The sequence below is a fragment of the Simochromis diagramma genome, unplaced genomic scaffold (genome assembly GCF_900408965.1).
Source record: "Simochromis diagramma unplaced genomic scaffold, fSimDia1.1 OVJJ01000026.1, whole genome shotgun sequence".
NCBI lineage: Eukaryota > Metazoa > Chordata > Actinopteri > Cichliformes > Cichlidae > Simochromis > Simochromis diagramma.
This window is the reverse complement of record NW_024386985.1, coordinates 8,604,463-8,625,200: the sequence shown is the minus strand read 5'-3', so window position 1 is coordinate 8,625,200 and position 20,738 is coordinate 8,604,463. Positions and strand designations below refer to the sequence as shown.

At 39.6% G+C, this 20,738-nt stretch overlaps 1 protein-coding gene across 1 annotated transcript in view; it reads right to left on the bottom strand.

The window, feature by feature from the left end:
* Nucleotides 1-20,738, bottom strand: part of scfd2 (sec1 family domain containing 2) — a 98,716-nt gene that overhangs the window by 48,374 nt on the left and 29,604 nt on the right. Inside the window, exon 5 of the mRNA XM_040040462.1 lies at nt 4,538-4,835. Coding sequence (XP_039896396.1) covers nt 4,538-4,835 — 298 coding nt within the window. The remainder of the gene's footprint in view (nt 1-4,537; nt 4,836-20,738) is intronic.

Below are 20,738 nucleotides of genomic sequence, written 5' to 3'. Positions count from 1 at the left end.
TGAGAAACAGAGTGAGAGAGAAGAACATGTCGTGCAACCATTTCAGTTAAGATTTTCCCTAGAAGTTCCCTAGAATACTGTGACTTTCTTTCCTTCTTCTGTCATCGCAGTGAGTAAATCATAAGCATCAGCACAAATTGTGGACTGCCCGCCCTGTACGCCCCCACACTGACATAAGTATAGACAAACTACGATCCATCACCCGTAGCCAGCTAGATGTCATACAAAAGGGAATTAAGAACATTTGAATCGGCCCGATTTCTTTTTTTGTCTTCTGCACCCCAATGCTGAGAGAAAAGAGGGAAAAAACAGAGGGAGTAGGTTTGATTCTGAACCAAAGAAAACCAAAATTTACCAGGGCTGACAGGAAACAAATCCATAAAGCACAAAGTAATGCAAATTTTTTGCTCTCTTACCACAATAAATGTAGTTTTTGCCACAACTGAATGAGGGATTAACAGTAAATGCTCAGAGCTATTTACAACCTACACACATCACACACACCACATCCACATACACTACAGTCTGCCAGCAGCCAATCACATTCTAGACTTCAGGACAAACTGGGCTGCTTCTCCAATCCCATCATTTGCTCTCTGTGTGCTGCGTTGCCTACAACCAATCCAGATCGTTCCAGATGTGGTGTTGGCTGCGGAGCATTTGGTTTAAGAGCTCATTTCCCAGTCTGGAATAAGTGGAACAATTTTCTTGGATGAATACTGTTCAACTCTTTAATCAAATCCATACCCTAATACAACAATACATGCTGCACACACACTGCAATAGGTCTATAGTATATAGACACATGCTAACAATGAAAACAAATCATTGCTATTTGCACAAATCCAAATTTACAACTTAAAGAAGCGCTGCTACAAGAAATTACTGGTGATATTCTAGCCATTATATTAATTTATATCTATTAAAAGGTCTTCAAGGGCTTTAAATCATCCCCTTGCACTGGCCAACATGTTCTCTTACTACCACAAACATTAACACTGCAGTTTATTTTGAGCCAGCCCCATATTCATGGTCCAGCTGCCATAAATATTTAGTAGTGTGCCAAATCTTTTGCTTAAAATAGCCCCTCAAAATTATAGTATTTAATCCAGTTTGAGTAATTTTACTAAAGACAACACTGGCAAAATGAAATATTTTCATAACCAATTTTTTTAAAAGGGTTGGGACATATGAACTGGGGTCTCAGTGTCACAGACTAAATGGAGAAGTGAAAAATTATTACACATTGTTGGTAATCATTTTCTGGGATTTTTGATGGGGTAACCACAATTAAAATAATTAAAAAAATAATAATGTTTTTAATTTCTTTAATTTTTGGTTCATAGAGCTTTGTGAATCCGTGACACCTTAATGGGCTTCTTGGTCAACTGTTGCAGCTGCAGTGCTCATTATTAAAATATAAATGTGAGCATAAATAAATTTTGGGTCTGACAAATGAAGCCAATAAGGTAACCTGAATTCTTTCTAATGGACAATTCCTCAATCAAGAAAACTGATTATACATAAGGCTTCTTTGCTCTATAACCACATTAAGCACTTCCCACAATGAGTTTATGGTCAGTACTTTTAAGACTTACTGAAGATATTCTGTTCGTTTTATATGGCACCCACTAAACGATGTCCTCAAATAAAGTAATTTGCTCATTGTGCATCAATTCTAACTCAGAGCTGGCTGCTAAAGGACATTCCTGACTCCAGTTATGCAAGAACCCCTAAAATGTGTTGACAAACTGCTTATACAGTATGTCAGTAAACTGTAGTCTTGACTCCCATTGCTAGTTCGTTTGATTTCTGGCCTTAAAGTTGAGTTTAACTCATGACCTCACCTTACTGTGTCACTAACATTTAAAAAAAAAAAAAAAAAGAAAGAAGAAAGATTATATTTCGTTGACAGGACTGAAATGTTAGGGTGGTTCCTGAATAGCATTCAAACATTACTACTATGGTAGAATTTAGCTTAAGCATTTACATGACATTATTAAATGTTTTAGCCAATGGAAAACAGCTGATCTCACAAGTTGAAATGCTCATCTAACTCTTACTGCCTTTCTAATCAATGAGTGTGGGGGTGGGAGCTAACGTAGCAGTACTGCCTAGCACTAGCACTGTCAGTTCACGAAGAATTTTGGTACGCATAAAGAACAAGTACTGTCGTTTTTAGCATTATGGCCCTGGTTACTTGCCTATGGCCGGCTAGCTTTATCTGCTTAGATGACAACAATAAGATAAACCACCTTTTTTGGAGCGCATCATTCTCAAACATATGAAGTTAAATAAAACCGATGAAACAGCCTTTTCACAGCTAGCGTGTTCTAGTTTAAAAAAAAAAATCAGTGGAAAAAAAACATAACAAAACAAAAAAAAAAAAAACGTGTTTCATGTCCAGAAATGGGAAAAAAAAAGTATATTTATGCTTTTTCATGTCGAGAATGAAACCTCACCTTGCAGAATCAGATGTAACATATAAACATGCCAAATCTATCATTGACAGTTTATCTATAAAATCATTCAGTATTTATCCAAGGACTAAATAAATGAGTGTGGCAAATGATAATGTATGCTGACTAATATGAGAAGATTTAGCTGCAAGCTTAGAATTCCCTTTTGTTTGAAAGACGCTGAGTTTTCTCAAGGTACACATATATATGCTACTGTAGAACAGTCTCTCGCTGCCCCGCCCCCCCAAAAAAGACAAGAATAAAGTCTGGAAGCTTGTTTACTCCACCGTGGACTCTCGAGCCCTCAATTTCTTCAAATGTTAACACTGTCTACAAGGCTTGATATTTGTCCCTGATGCAAATTTGTGAGTTGAAATTCACTCAAGTCATGGGGGGGAAAGTTTTTACCACCCCCATTAGCATTAATAAAAAAAAAACAAAAAAAAACCCACACACACCAAACACCCACCTTATCCTAACAGAAACATTACTCAAACGGGGCTTTACTAACCCTTGCCACACACATGCTGTCTGAATATATTTAAAAGTTAACAGGAGTTTCATGAAAACTAAAGTCCACGGGGGCTGGCAGCAAACATCGAACAGAAAACAATTCCACACGAGGAACACCATTTCCTGAAGATGCTCTTTAATTAAGTTCCCAGAAGGAGGTAGTTAGAAGGGTTAGGGTGTGTTGCTGCTTACTATCACAAACTTATTTGTCCTTATTTCTTACTCCCTTTCACTGGCATTCTGGCTTGTGTATATTATTCTTGTGTTTCTGCACTATGTTTGTGCATGCACTGCGTGTTTCTGTGTATCTGCATCGTGTTAGCTAAGCTCTGGCTGTGTACTGTAGCCAAGGGGAACAAAATAAAAGAATTTGTAAAAACATTGTTCTCATGGCGACCAGGTTTCTTTGAATGTCTGGTTTTCATTTGAGTCCTTTAATTGGGGAGAATGTCACAATCAATGTTTTGCTCTGGATGCTGAAAGAGACGACCTCCCGACTCATGTTACCCCAGCCAAGCACTTCATCGACTGCCATAAAGCCTTTCTCGCAGACATTCGTGCATGCACACACACACACACACACAGACTCAAATTTAAAAGAGTGCACACACTGCCAAATTACACTGAATGGGCGAGACGTGCGCAATGTGAGTACATACACACATTGTTTTTTTCTGTCTAAAGCACACCTGGCACACCATGACAGGCTAATTTGCAATGAAGTGTTTATAACAGAGAGTCAGGTTTTTAACATGAGCCACATCTCACAGCCTGTGCCTGCCAAGAGGCCCCTCGCCTCTAAACTGCATTGGCCAAGTAGAACAGGAAGAAGAGGGAGACCGAGCATAAGAAGGGAAAGAGAGAGAGAAAGAGTAAAAATACAAAAGATGTGTCACTAATCTTTATTACTGCTTTACATAGATTTACCAACCCTATATGTACACCATATGACCCCATGTGCCATATAAGATGAAAACCCCAATCCCAGTGTAATATTTCAGGGCGTGTGCTAAGGTACAGCCAAAACTAAAAGCAGTGCTAATTATGAACTATGTGGTAGGGGAGGAGAGGCTCAAGGTTAAAGACGACATTACTCTGGGAGGTACAGTCGGCTGTGGTGTGGAGGAAGACTGTTAATTCATCTTATGAGCTGGCCTTGATCTTCTCTGCCACATGGTTACATGCTCAGCTAAACCAGTGAAATGTCTGGTAAAGTACAGAGAAAATCAATATACTCTCATGGACTCCCATAGATGCACACATTACAGGTAAATCTTAATATTGTGGAAAGGGAAGCTGTAGGGGTTAAAGGTAGAAGTAATTTCTCTCTCACACCTATCCAAATATACAAAGTTCCCACAGCCACTTGGCCAACTGACTAGAAAATGCGTGTAGGTGTGTGTGCACTATAGTGTGTGACACGAGAAAAGGATGAAGTGTCAAGACAATGATAAAATGACCCCTATTCCAAGAACTGGGGCAGCAATAAACAAACCATTTGCTCTCATTTTCCTACAGCGCGTCTGCAAAACTGAACAACCGCGATGGCAATAACTTTCTCTCACCAGTCAGTTTCTGAAGCAATGGGCTGAGTTCTGTTTCTTGACTGATGACTAGGGTGAGCGCTCCTATCAGGTCCCTCTCCAGCTTCTCCAGCTCCTCCTCCTCCTCTGTATCATGATCTGCAGGCTGGGTCTCATCAGCCAGGGAGTAGAGATAGACCAGCAGGAGGATCAGCTCATCGGGACCTAACTCGTCCTCCCTGAGCCTCGACCCTGAGGCCGAGGTGTCCTCGACTCCACGGGGCTTCATCAAAGGCAGCAGCTGCCTCAGCACAGCAGGGAAGTCGGCATCTCCGAGAGCCTGTGACACGGCATACAAACACGTAAAAAAAAAAAAAAAAAAAAAAAAAAAAAAAAAAAGGGCTTAGTCGGTGGAATGCAGTTTTTTGAACCTTGCTGGTTTTATTATTTTTAATAACCATACCAAGAAATGACCACTGGCTTATTAAGGATGTTTGTCATAGGAATCATTGGACATGTTTGGAAAACATATTTTCTTGCTGGAAGTGAAATTAAAATATCAATACAATTTTGCATGCCATATATGAAGCCACCACAATTAACCTGTTAGTTTAGCTTAGCCGAAAATCCAAGACTTCATTAAATGCTGTTTAACTCTTTAGCAGAGGCTTATATTTCCAGAATAAATGACTTCCAAACACACAATTACTTCACACTTTTCAAGAAGTAATTATTTTCTTTGTTTCTTTGTTTTAAATGAAACTAAAAAAATTTTAATGTGTGGTGAACATAAAATGGCTAATGATAGGACATATAGAGTGCTTTGAAAAAGTATGATAATCAAATTTAAACATTACACAAAGAGTAAATACTAAACTAAACTCAACTAAATTCTATATCTAACTGGCAACTATAAAGCTAATAAGCTTTAGCAAGAGCATAGCTGTTGCCTTCAAGGCAAGGGTCATATGCAGGGTAGCTGAGTTAGCATTACAACACCCACGCTAATCTGTAATCGTGATTACTGCAAGATGTGCTGGTTCTTACGTTTTCTTTTCTAATGAGCATTTATGTAAACAGGAGATTTACAAAAAAGTTTAAGATATGACAGGTAACATACAGTTCAACAGTTACATTAGAATCCTTTAGTTAACGCTAAATGTCATATTATTTAAATGCATAGAAAACAAAGTCATCTCTTTGGTAAGAAAGTTGCTAATATGGACAATATAATCAATAGATCTATATAAATTACACAGAAATGAACATTGTAGAGCACATCATCTTAGAAATGTATTTTATTTAGAGAATAATAGAAATTTTAAGGGTAATTTTTTTCAATGGTACAATGGGAAGTAATGAATACCCCATCACTATAATATAATATAATATTGTATAATATTTACAGTCTGTCTTACCTTTGGATTTTTTTGTTTATTTACTGCAGATTTTTATGCATTTCTTACTAATATTTGTTTTAAGTATTTTTATCATTTTAATATAGATGTGAGACCAAACTCAAGTTCAGGACCCTTTATGTTTATGTTGGTTATTCAGTCACCGTCACAAAGACATCCAAGTCCTAATAAACTGCACCGAATCCTCCTTACTCTTTTAACTACACTGGAAAATATCCAAATGAAATAAATTTCCAGAATAAAGTCTAAATTTTATTTTTGTTTCAGTTTATTACTTCCACATACAATACTATGCAAAGTCTCGAGCCACCCACACACTCGAAGAGGATAAAGAGGTGGTCCAGCGTGTTCCTCCTGAATCTAAGATTCGACTAACAGATGAGCGCTCCTTTCCTGGACTTTGGCATAGACCTTTTTAGGGAGGCTGAACAGTATGACCCCCCTGTAGCTGGAGCACACAATTTAAGATTCTCCCTCTCTCAGAGTGAAAAAGCTGCCAATGTCAAAAGAAAAACTTTGAAATACGTTCAGAAAACTTGAAGAACTTTTGCTCAAAACCACTATAAAACTACAAGTAAGTCTGGCACCTTGGAAGCAAAATATGAAAGTCACTATTTTGACAGGCCCCCATTGTTCTGATGTCCCAGTTACTCATTTCTACTCCCAGTGGACATTTTACATAAACAAAAATCCAGAATAAACTGCATTGGGAGATAAACTATTTTGATCATTTGATTTAATTAAACCACAAGTATACATTCTTGATGACTGACATAAGCGTAAAAATACTGTGTTGCGTTGTAAGTGTTTAAAAATCACAGGGACAGTGTGAGTGAGCTCATCGTTCCATTTGCTAATTTTACAACTCTGGGTGGCTGATGTAACGCTTAATTTTGTTTTATTCTTTTTTTGGATTTGCTCGGGTACCGAACTATTTTTTTCCCTCTCTTTTTATCACAAATGCACACATACAAAGACACACACTCACAAAGCCAACATTTGGAGCAATGTTTAGGTGCAGTGACCTGTTTTTGTGAGCCTGTCTGAGCAGGTCTGAATAGTCGGGCCCTCACGATGGTTGGATGGCATTCTGATCCAACGTGCTGCAGATCACGGGACCGTTTACAGAACACTGGCTACTCTCACAACAAGGGTGAGCTCACAGACCTATAAAACAAGGGTGTGGATCTAATCTGTCCGATGAACAGCATGAAATTCAAATGGGGAAAAAAAGGGCTGAAGGCCCAAAAAGACAAAAACAGAGACAGGAAAGACTCACAACAGAGGGAAAAGTCAAAAAAGCAATGCAGAAAAAGATACTAAGGTAATAAATGAGTAATTAACCTTCAGATGATAGCATAAAGGGGGGGCTGAATGTTAACAGAGGATATTATGTTTGTGTTGGCTGTAGCTACAAATGCCCACATGGATACATTTCAGTTTGACAAGAGATTCTTTTGTAAAGACATTTGTGTTTCTTTCACCAAGACAAACAGGCCTTCAGAATGAGCAGCTCTCGATGTTGCGGTGGGCCCAGTGGGGGGATCCTGTATCTGACCCAGAAGATCTCCTCACTGAGCCAAAGATGCAATACAGTCCAGAAATGGTAAGCCAAAGCCACAGAGCTGACTGACTGTCCCTTGTCACACCAAACAATTATCTCAGCATAAGGTCACCTACGATGACGCCAGTGAAGTCTTTGATTTCATGCATCATAAATAAATGAATATGAATGAAAGTGGCAGGAAAAGACGTTGAAGGTGAATTAATCAGTATCATTCACGTCCTTTAAACATGCAGGTATCACAGAAACACTCTTGTTAAGTCTCTTCACTCCAACGAGGCCCCCTTCCTGCATCAGACCCCGGCCAACCACTCGGCCCTGGGGACCGTTCAAACACAATCCCACCACACATTTTTCTTCTTAAACATTGTGAAATCAAATACCTCTCCAAGCTGCTCTCATTTGAACTGCCAAACAATGCTTTCCCTCGCTCGTTTCACTTGCGGACGGCAGTGAGGAAAGACAGACAAAGAACATTATGGCTTTCTTGTTGAAATGCAAACTGCTGAGCACTTTCACCCTCCTCTCTAACCTTAGAGCAAATATTGATTTCTAACACTTCTGTCTATACCACGACGCTCAACCTGATCTTTTAGGTTTGAAAAGAAGCGTGCCACTGTCAGCAAATTACATTTTCATTTTGACCACAGTTGGCTTGAAAGGTACCCGTTGTCATGTAACTTTGGCATCAGAAGCTTTCAGCATATGATACTGCAGAGAAAGCTGAAAGGGGAGCTCTGGAGTGTTTCTGGGGCCCTACAAAAACTACCTCACTCAAACAGTGTACTACAAGCGTAGAAGATTCAGTGTTTTTAGTGTTTGCTCCTGCAGTTAAAGTTTCAATTTGACACGCTAAACAGTCTTATAATCATTACAAATGGCTCACTTATGGTATTTACACTACAACAGAGGATGTAAGCATTTGATAATATTATAACACAGAAAATTATTTAGTTTTTTAAATGTATATATGGTTCCCATGTCGCACTCTTGCTTCATTTTAAATAAGCTTTCTGGCTAAGGTATTTCTGTTTGGAGTTTCCGTGTCCTCCCATCTGGCTTCTTCCCACAGTCCATGAATGTCAAAGATATGAATGTTAGGTTAACTGGTGATTATGAATTTTCCATAGGTGTGAAATTGAGCAAAAATAGTTATTTGTCTCTCTGGTTTAGTCCAGTAATAGAGTGGTGACCAGGGTGTATCCTGCTTCTCATCCAATGACAGTTAGGATACCAACCTTTATGGCTTGTGGCCTTTTCAAATGGAGCAATGGCCACTGTGACAGATCGTCATACGTTTTGGCCACAATGTGGGTTTGAGTTAAGAGCATTCGAAGTTAAGAATGAGGTTTTGTTTCTTACATTGATATATTTGGATGAAAAAAAATTGAAAACCCCATCCATCTTCTTCCGTTTATCCAATTTGGAGCTGTGGGTGAGGGATGTGGGAGCCTATCCCAGCTGGCATGGAGTAAGAGGCAGGGTATACCCAGGACAGATCGCCAGTCTGTCTGGGCTAACAGAGAGAGACAACCATTCATCCTCATATGTGAGCTTTCCCTTAGAGAAAGGGCAAGGACCTCAGTCATTCAGGAGTGACTCAAAGTAAACCCGCTGGGCATCATATGGGTCAGTTGGGGTGGTGTTACAGGTGTTTCTGGCATGTGCAACCCGGAAGTAGCCCGAAGGATTGTAGCTTTTAACTGGCTTGGGAACACCTTGGTATTTCTACAGAAGTGCTGAAGGCAGGTGGGGCGGGCCGGACATTTTTACTTAGACTGCTGCCCCCTGCTGTAGAAAATGAAAGGATGTCCCGATTCCCTATTTGGATCTCTATTAGCTCACAAGAATTACACATGATGATTTAGAAAGTCAAATGAAATGCACACTGTGTATTCATCCAATGAGCTTCTGATTTTTAGATACCCATTGATATCATGGACTTTTGACACATCTTATTGGAATTAACACAGTGGCATAGATCACCTATAGACAGTAAGGGACAAAACATGTTTTGCTACATAAGCAGAACAGCAATTAAGAGATATCAAAACTTGTGCCGTCTAAACTTGCCCCAATTTTCAAATTTGTACAAATCAACCAAGCATTCCTTCCCTGACCATATGTATAAACTGTGTACTGCTATGTGCATGTGTTTTCACATGCAAGACAAGTGTGCACTTCAACTGAGTCCTTTCAAGCGCGCTATAAAAGCTGCTGTCAGCTGTATACCATGGCGCCAGATAGGAAATAGAAGTCTTGGTACAGAATTGGGACTGAGCTGAGTGAAGCTGAGTGGGACCTATGAGTAAAACTCTCTCCAAGTTAAATTCAACAATGGCCGACTCACAGCTCTGGCACACGGGATAAGTGGAAATGTGGTGGTAAACTGTACACCTCTGTGAACATGATGGAGTGGAGTAAACCATGCTTTCAGTAGAAGTTTGGGTCAGACAGAAGTGTTTCCCTCAGATTATTCCAGAAGATAATTTAACCACAAAGGTAGATTAAAATGCAAAGTAGGACTTTATAAAAGAAAAAATAAGACAGTGAGCAGTGCAAGTTCCAAGTTCTGGATCTCATAATCACAGCATCAGCAATCTAATGCTCTAAAAATGACCACCTAAGCTCATTTTATGCAAAGGTGTATTTAATTTAAGTGCAATTATCAAGCATATGGGTTATAAGAGCCCAGTACTTATGTAAACTCAGGAAAAAAAACAGCACCTTCCCAGGAAATCCTGCAAGATATACACCCAATGACAGAAAGATGGCTAAATCTGTGACACGCATGTCTGTGAAAGAGTGTAGATTTAGGTGCAGTCTTACTACCGTAATAGCAGGAAACTAGCATTATTATTATTATTATTAAAGACAATTACTGAATCCACGGCCTCTGCTGCCATGCTCTAATGCGACCATTATATACAATTATAGAATAACAATGGCATTACTCTGTCAAAACAAAGCTAATTTTAGGGCTTGCAATTACTCAGAGAAAGCCATTACTTTAAATTACTCTAGTTTCTTATCATGACATAGTATTTGCCTAAGAAAAGCTGACTTTGGATAAAAATATAGAAATTGTCTTTGTTCTCCAAATGGACTCAGGACATTGGCTAATGCAAAGTTTGCCAGTGAGGCTATTGGTAGAAAGCCGAAACATCACTGGCATCTTGCTCAGACCTTTGCACCAATCATTAACTCGCTCTTGCTTATGTTCTGGTTTAAATATGTCTGCCAGTGATTGACAGATTACTGTTTGGCAACTCCAACAATCCTGGAGTCCATAAAGGCTCAATCTCGTCCAATCACAGAGTCGGGCCAAACTCCGCCCAAGCCTAGTGCTGCCTGCACAGGAAACCAGCTCCAGATGCAGCCCCTGGAGGAAGGTGAGTGTTTCAGATGCAGTGCAGTGCACTAACCAGAACCAGGCCTCACTTGCATTGCTCCCTGCCTGCACAATGAACCTTTTTCTGGGCCTGAGGGCAGGGGGAGGGGGTGGGTGTTGGAGGTGTGGGTCCTTGTGGGAGCATGAACCAAGTTGGCTATAGGTCAGTTGTTCTAGTCGACCAAAGACTCTCTGGCCAGAACTCACCTCAAAGGGTTTTCAGACAGTTTATCATTACCATAGAAACCAGGAAAAAAACTAATTTGAATTCTTTTGGAAAAGCACACATGTGCTTCATTTGCAAATATATAATCACAACCAATTTGCATTCACAAATAACACGCAAAGCTGGAAGGGATACAAGCAAACTTCTAAAAGCAAAACACATAAATCCTCGGGGAAAGAAGACAGCAACTAAAGTTTGCCTCTAAATTATGTAATGCAAGCTTACCATTGATTTGTAATAGAACAGCTGGAAGACAAACAAAGTCTTTACCCTTAGAGAGACTGGAAGGATTCTGCACATGTAAACAACACCAAAAATGAATGCAAACTCACATCCTGTTAATGAGCATGCCTTATCCAAGCCTGCTGGCACGAGTGCACGTGTGCAGTATCTCAGCGGAGACACCTGGTCATTGTAACCTGCTGTGATGACAATGACGGATCCGAGAATGGGTTTACCGTTTATTAAAAGGCGGAAATTTGCCTCAAGTTAAGGAGGAATGGAAAAATATAGTTTATCTCTGGATCTCTTAACAGCCATTATTCTGTCTTGTGTGAAAGGGTTGTGGACATTGTATCAGATTTTTAACCAGAACAACGGAAACAGGACTTTAAACACAAAGAAGAGCAAGTGTGCACGTAAGATCATAGACATACTGAACAGTGGAAGATCGACTTAAATCACTCGGTTTTCTGCGAAATGAGGTTGAATTTTATTTATTCATCCCATCCTTGTCTTCCTAATCAGGAAACAAGCAATAAATTAGCCATAGAAATTAAGTCTGATTGTGTTTGTTTATATACAAGACATTTAAAACCGCTTTTTACAGTAAGATTTTTATCAGCAAACATTTGCAGAGTTTATTTGTCTTTGTCCATTTTATGTTTTCACAAAACATCGTTCAGTTTGGCTAATTTTTCAGAGGTTGAGACAGGCCAAAGACGTGGATTGTGCTAACTACAACATCCGAAAGCCTGAGCGGTTCCCTACCTTCTAAAGTGTGAGGCTTCAGCTGTTCAGAAGCTGTACGAAATTACAAATACATCTTACTTTTGCTGCTGGCTGACTTTGATGTAAGTCATGACTATGATGTACAAATGTAAATTGAAAAACAAGTAGCTAAGTTGTACTACATACAACTACAGGTATTGCCACATACACCAGGGCTGAAATTTTAAGGATTACAATTGTCACTTCTCTCTTCTCTAGACGTATCATCATCCAGGTGACCTGGTAATGTAACAAAAACGTTTGAGGGGAAAGCAGACCGAGATTTTCTTTCATGCAACTCCACCTGTACAGGGTGGATTATGGAACGTACACCCTGATCGCAAACATGCACGTTGTCTATCAGTGGGCCAACTTATGCATGTCTCTGACTGAGGGGAACATAAATAGAAAAAAGGAGTAAAGGAGAAAGACATGAGTACTTTATTGATTGCCTGATGGGATAAACGTACAGCTGCCTGGCAGCTGGAAATTGTTTTTTGTATTACAGTTCATTCCTGTATTTGTTTTATTTTTTTCCTGAATGCTGCACCTGCAATATCAAATTGGTGCAAATGTTTTCTTAACATTTCTTGGATTCGTATGCATTTCATCAAGTTGTATGTACTGAGTTCTTAGGCCGCTGTACAGAAAGTGAGCTTAGTAAGCTCTTATTTGTAAGGTGACCCCCCCAGTCTAGATCCAGCAGCTTGCCTGTAATGCTTGCTGGATGACAGACACATAAAACTTTTGTTTTAAATGAGGTCTGAATAACCACACAGTGTTTGAGATGTGTGTGATTCCGTTCTGCCCAGCCAAGTAGCCCGAATGCTGAACTGCACGCTACACTGTTGGGGGAGAAATCAATGAACATCTGCACAGAGAGGGATGGATGGTCAGCTGCCTCTCTGTCTGTGCAAGTAAAAACTTTCAGTAGTTTTTACATCAGTTTTCGTCTCTTTCACCTTTTATCCCCTTTAATCGTCTGTCTCCCCATGCAACTCTCTGTCTTTTATCTTTTCCTCTTTTGCTCCCTGTGTGTCAAAAGTTGGTTTGGCACAGAGCTTGAGGACTATAATTTAGAGGAGACATGAGACCCAATCACAGAAACAAACACAGTCCCCGCACTCCACCCTGTCACCGCCAGTCAGCCACATGCTGGTCAATGTGGCTGGATTCTGTCTGCCCGGCACACGACACCATGCCTGCTTATCTCACTTAGGCTAAGACCTGCAGTTCGTTTGCGGTGCTGGAAAAATACGGAAGACAGAAGTCGCACAAGCTTTTAAGGTAGTATACTCTCTTATGGTTGGAAACATAAGGAAATTAACAAGGCTTCTTTTTTTTGCTGCATGGGCTGCAACAGATTATGGCGCAATTCTCCAGATGAGAGAACTGCAGCCACGAACCCCAGGGCCATGTAAAACCTCCCGCACTTTTCTCACACTGAGGAAAACCAAATCATACAAAGACACATGAACATGCACACAGAAACACACAAACATCCCCCTAATACTGCCAAGGATAGTACATTACATCCACTACTAATTGACTCAGGAGGCTCCAGCAGGGAGAAAACATCCTGAGGTAAACACACGGTTTCTACACGAAGCAGAATGAAACGGCCACAATTCGTCCGATGGGATTCAAAGCAAAACAACTGTGTTTGACATTTTACTGTTGCTCAGTTTCACTTTTCCGTGCATCCATTCAGAACGGACACAATATACATATTCACTTTTCTTTTCATGCATCTACTTTTCTTTCTTTTCTTTTTTTAAATCAAAGAAACATGAGAGATTAAAACAGCCCCTCTGAATCCAGGGTCTGTCTCACACATGGATGAGAAGTTGCATAGTCGGTGGGGGCAGAATAGTAGGGGGTTTGAGTATAGTTAACCAGGAGGTTATTTCAAAATAAGAGCTTGGCTTATATGGAAAGAGTAGGCAAAATTCAAATGTGTAAATTCTTACTTGCAATTAAGCATGATCCTTCAATATGTTTAAGCTTGATTTATGATAAAAAAAAATAATTTTTTAAGTTAATGAGTCTGTTTGTATAAGGGAAGGCTAAAGTTGCTGCCTCTGAGAGATGTTGCACTTTTTGATTCAGATCCAGGGCTTGAGGAAAATCACAAACATTAGGGGGCACTGCTGCACCATGACAAATCCCATCCATGAATGCACCCTGCATGGACTGAACTGTGTAGGTCTGTTTTCTTTCCCTCCAAAACTCCATTCTGGAAAAGGCTTCAAAAGACAGGAAATGTGCGACAGTTGAAATGAATATTTTTAAACTATATGCTGCATACTGCCGGTCAGAGCTGTGTGACTGTGAATCCTGCATATCTGACCTTAAGTCTGTCCGTGCAGTAACTTCTAAATTCAGCAGCGTGTCATCACTAGCTTTGGCAGAACTCTGTCATCAATTAGTTTGTAGTAACGTTTGAATAAAACATGGAATTCATTATGAATAAACTAAGAGCTGCATCACGTACTGGTGTACTATGACGTGAGTCATTACTCTGAGGAGCAGCTAGTGTGCTCTCAGTCTCTCAATGGACGGAGCTAGTGTGTGTGTGTGTGTGTGTGTGTGTGTGTGTGTGTGTGTGTGTGTGTGTGTGTGTGTGTGTGTGTGTGTGTGTGTGTTGAGGAACTATATCGTGAGCCGCATATTGGCAGTAGGCAGGGCTTCTTTTCTGACCTCACGTTAACACAGAGGTCAGAGGCAACACTGTACTTACTAGAGAGGACTTCAAAATGAGAAAAAAATGGTTATGCACACATCTGTTTTAAAGCAATGGGTTTTTCAAGGCTTGCCGAGGAAATGTGAGTGATGCGTGTGGGGTTTTTTTTGTGTGTGTGTAAATAAGGTCTACATCATAATCTGGACTGTCTAGCCAACCTGTGCATATCTCAGATAGACACAGACAAACACGCCTACGCGTGGCAGCTCTTCCCTAAACATTTATAGAACACTCATTACTGCAACGGGAAAAGGAAAACAACTAATCTCCCTTCATCCCACTGTAAAAGCACTCTCATACACACACCTGGCTGGATGTTGATGTGTACTGGAAGACTTTAACAACAAACAAAACAATATGGAAAGAATATACAATAAGCATAAATATAAATCCAAAGACAGACAGAGGAAAAGTTTGGAATTATGGGAAGTGACTGAAGAAAGACCTTCTCTAAGAGATGCTATTAGTGAGTGAGCTAGATCCCATGATGCTCTCTGATGATCTATTTGGTGATGAGACTCAGACCAATTCTTTATCAGTCAATTATGATTAACCAGGTCATTTTACTGTCTGAGCTGAGGCTAACTTTAGATGTCTGAGTATTTTTAAAAAAAAAAAAAAAAAAATCAGCAGATTGTGAAAGAAGACCTGAATTTCAGTGTGTGCATACAAACACTTCAATTAAAGATTTGAATGACCGCATAATAAAGAGCTACAGGCAGATTCTTCAATCCGTTTTTTTATTGGAAAGCCATGGTTCACACATAAAGGAGAAGAGAAAATTGAGTTAGGAAACTGGAGCCACAGTGAGGGCTAGTGATGAAAGGAACTTTCAAAATAAAAGCTGAGAAGAGATAAAATGTTTATTTCCAACTTCCAAAATTTGAAAGCGTTACTGACAAACACATCTTTGCAAGACGTTTTTTTTTTTTTTTTAAACACAGTAACTTCTCTGTCTGTGCTCAGCATGTCAGAGCAGTGGACCATAAAAAGAAAGCTTTTTCTGTGAGTAACCCAAGTCCTGTGTCCGGGTTGCATTCTGCACACACAACAGTCCTCTGTCACACACACATACTAGCATGTCACCACTAATACAAGTTTAACTTTGCCTTACTAATGCAAACATACACCAAATTATAGCAACAGAAGCATTTTGTGCCATGCTTATGTTAACTGACGTGTCACAGGAGAAGCTATACACAACATAACATGCAGGCAAGAGCGCGAGCACAGACATACAGCGATTTGTTTGGAGACTACATGTCTGCACATTAACACCCATCACCCTCCATGAATTCCATCTGTTATAACACTCTGAGTATCAGAGGGCTTAACAGGATCTCTTTTTGGCAATTCATTTGAGCCTGACCCACATTTCATGAAAAGTGGCAAAGACTGATAGCCACAAACAAGTACAGGGGCTGAAGGAGACAGAAGTTGGGGTCAGGATGGAGACAGGCAGGGTGATGAGTGCATGGCTGACTTCTCTTTATGTATGAATATATGTGTGCGTCTGTGTGAAAACGAAACAGTCCTGGTCTGCTGACTCTGGTTCAAAACACATTCTGAAATGGAACAATACAAACAAAATCAGCCAGGATTTCTACTGCGCAAACATTCCCAGAGCTTTAAGCTCATGGCTCAGCTAAAAACACTAACAGGAGAAGTACTGAAGCAAGCTTAAACCATTAATACTGGCTAACACCTTTTCCCCCCCCCCCAAACCTGGTTTTAGACACAACACATCCTCATCCCCATTATTCTCTCCCCATTCCAAGATTTATGAATCCATCACATAGTGTATCAGGGATATCAGGAGTCATTTTTAATTGACTTCCAAATGCATATACAAAATGACATGGCAACTATGCTGAGAGAAAATGAATGTACTTTAAAACTAATGAAAATAGAAATTTAATCTACAAAAGAAGCATCAAAGCTCACATTCCAATTTAACCAAACATCAAGTATTATATAAACACATCCTGCATTAGCTAGAAACCTGTGAAAAACTGGTTGAAAATTCAGCAAGTTATGATGATTTGTGGATAGATCTCGTACTTCCATAAATATGCAACATAGCACAGAGATGACTTGTGCTAACATGATTGGTGTACTGACGCACAAGATTCAATTACAAATCACAAATGGTGAAATCACAACTGCCAACACTAACAAGTATTATAGCATTAATCAAGTAACAGCTCCAGAGGGCTTTTGCAAGAAAGTTTAGAATGACTAAGGATCAAGATGGTGTTGGACAAATGAGTCCAAGTGATTCACTAAACTTGAACACTGAACTCCCCTTCATACATTATACCCAAATCCTTATCATACTCCTCTCCTAGGGTTCATATGGCTCTTCTTCACTTCCCAGAATTCTTGGGTCACGTGCTGCGCTCCCCTCACGCATCACACATCCCTCACAACAACTTAAAGACAACAGCTTGCTGATGTTTCTCACACATTCTATTTGGGTGGATAATTTCTCAACTAAGGAAAAGGCTTAAAATGTTTTCAGCTGTTTCAAATTTGACTATATCCCTTGCACCTCTTGGGCCCACAATCACTGACCATCTCTGGCCTTTATTCCAAGTTAAAGTTGACAATGTGTCACAGGGTGCGCGACGTTTGCCTGACCTCTGTGATAACTGATAACAGTAGATGTCTGGCAGTAAATCCTCACACACCATTCATCTCTTCATACACTGTGAAAATAAATGTCTCTCTTTTTCATCCCTTCCCATCATCTCTGTCCTTCCTGAACAGATGGTAAACACATCACTAATGTCTTGTCTGTCTGTTTGTCTATCCTGTGACGCTGCGCAGAGCCTCGCTGTTAAACAAGAACTAAACACATCACACTGGCAAAGAGGTACATCTTCTCCAAACAGCACTAAGACTGTGAGAACTATAGTGTCACTTTGTGCTTGATGACTTAAGTACTAAAGTGCACCCAAGTATACCACTCGGCTAATATTATCCAATTTGTACCATAACGCTTGTAGTCAGGAGTCTGTAGACTTGCGCTCACCACACACTTTTTGATATACTTTGTTAACAAATTTCCACTTCAGGACTTCATAAATCTGTAGATCAAAGTATTATAAAGTTTTACTCCATTCTAATAAAATGCTGTTATACTTTGATTTAATCTCCTAAAAAAGTTCTGCAACAATTAATAGACTGATAAAAAATGTCTGATTAATGAGTATCAAAGCAATTAAAGTTAAACAATTAAACTCACACTTTTGTGCCAGTGCTACATGGCACAGTTATCTTTAGACATAAAGGACAAAAGCTAGCTGAAAGAGGACAAATTGTAAAAGCCTAACTGTCCAGAAACCAAACTGCAGTTTGCTGCATTTGTATCCATGTGGTACAAACCTTAACTACTCAGGTCACAACAGTCGAGGGATTTTATTGTTGTCATTCAGATGTCTTTAGTCTCACATGATATTGGACAAAAGAGTTAATGTCGATTTCTGTGCCACTGGAGAACAAGAGTAATTCCTTTTTCCTTTTTCTTTATAACACTTACAAAAAAATAATATACCATGTAAATTTAATGTAAATCGGATGATTCTGACACATTAGGTTGACTTCCTGCTCCCCCCCAACTAAATGCACTTCTACAGTGATTTAATACTGAAATGATGATCTGGATCTGAAATACATAAAAGTACTGGCTTGACTGACCCAAAACGTTGGAGTGCCACCGAGCCATTTTGGCGCTCCAATGTCCATGAGCCATAACAAAAAATAGTCTTTTTTTCTCCTCCTTTTGAGTCAGCTTCCATCTAATTGGTTGTTCGTTGCAAATGGAAGGTTTAACCAGCAGGTCGGTTGCTTCTATGCTCACAGCCAGAGCTAAATCATACAGATCCAAGAGTAGAAAAAAAATCCAGTTTTAAACAGAGCACTAAGAGCTGTCTATAGCCTGAGCCTTGCACTTACAGAGATTACTTGTACTTGTTTCATATGAGCCTCGCGATAGCAGTATATGTATGACAGAATATCCACTTTTTTGTGATATTCATAGTATACAACGGGTAAAATATTTAACATGTCACCAATTTTGTAAGTGCTACTGACGTGAACCAGATGTCGGTAACAACCAATCCAGTCCACACATGAAAAGAAATCAAACCACAGATGTCCATAAATTAGGTGTAATAATAACACATGAAGCAAGGGAGGCGCAAAAAGGCATGGAAAGTCATGACGCCTGCTGAAATCCATCAGTGATTAGAAAGAAATCCTGCCACTTAGTGCAAATTAATATCAGCTGGTTGAGTCCTAACTGATGGACTATAAGAAGGTGTCTCATTACCAAGGTGTCACACAAAAAAAATCTCATGATGGGTAAAACAAATGAGCTCTCTCAAGACCTTTGCAACTTATTGCTGCAAAACATACTGAGGGCATTGGTTACAGAAGAAACTTTCTAAACTACTAAAGGTTCCAGTGAGCATTGTTGGGGTCATAATGTGGAAGTGGAAAGAACATCATTTCACCATAAACATACCATGAATCAACTATGACCAGGTGCTCCCTGCAAAATTTCAGACAGAGGAGTAAAAAGAATTATCAGTCGAGTTGTCCAAGAGTTACAGAAAGACCTGGAAACAGCAGGTGTAATTGTTTTCAAGAAAACTATAAGTAACACACTCAACCAAAACATTTTACCTCCACCTCCAACACTGGTTGAAAAAGAGTACGGTACACACACACACACACACAGCAATTTTTTTTATAGTTGATGTCAAATTATTTTAAACTCACTGGGATTTATTGATATTTATCAAAATGATAAAGCACTATGAGCTAGGTGCATATAATATTTTGTCCACCACTACTGACATTAATGGCAGTGGAAAAACTTCTGCAACCAACTTTACTATAATTTAATGGAGTGTCTCTCACAATAGCGTCCAATATGACCAAAGAGCTGAGTCAGAACCTCTCTGGCACAGTCTTAAGACAAACTGAATATGATAAGCTTTATAAATGAGATTTATTGCAGAGCTTCTGTGTTGGAAAAGATTATAGTTCGATAGGTGTATCTAACTGGCAACACAGCCTGGCTTAAGGACTGTGTTTTTCTAAACTCAGTCATGTACAAAATTGCTTTATTTCATGAATGCATTATGACATATTTCACCAAATGTGTCTAGCAAAAGTTTTGCCTGCTCAACAAAGTAAGGGAAAAAACAGAGACAGCCAACTGCAGACTGGAGTCATGCAAACTTGCAAAAATAAAAATTGGATTCTGCAGTTTAACCTCTGTACTGTTATGCTTTAGACAGGATGTGGAGAAGTGGTTAGTGCAGTGTGAACGAGGACATCTGAACTTCAGATCCTCACGGCCAGATGTGCAGTATGTGCTTAATGTGTCATTTGACTAAATGCTTTATTTTTTTCCTATGATCGTATCGTCATACTCACAATCAGCAACTAAAAAGGCAGATGCTTTTGACAATTTTAACACCAACATGACCACCTAAACAGAACACAAAATCATCAAATCATAAAAAGGTATGATTTATTATGCCAGCACAAGCACAGAACACAAAACTTGTTGCCGTCACTGGCACCCGTCGTGCAGATATCTCTGCTGTGTTACGACCCACGGTGCTAAAAGCTCAGAGAGATCACAACTGCACACATGAAAGACACAGCATCTTAAATAACTCAGAACAAAAGCAAAACAACAAAACAGTAGGGTGGAGAAGATGGAGACTTATAGCTGGAGATTGTGAGAAGGGGGAATGTATATAAGCAGTCCTCTCCTCCTCCTCGGGCCCCTTCATCCCTCTCCCCGCTCATAATTAGCGGTTCGGCGTCGCTGCTCGTTTTGGGTTACTTTTATTCCTTACCCCATTTCCATGAAAACAGCAGTGGGACAAAC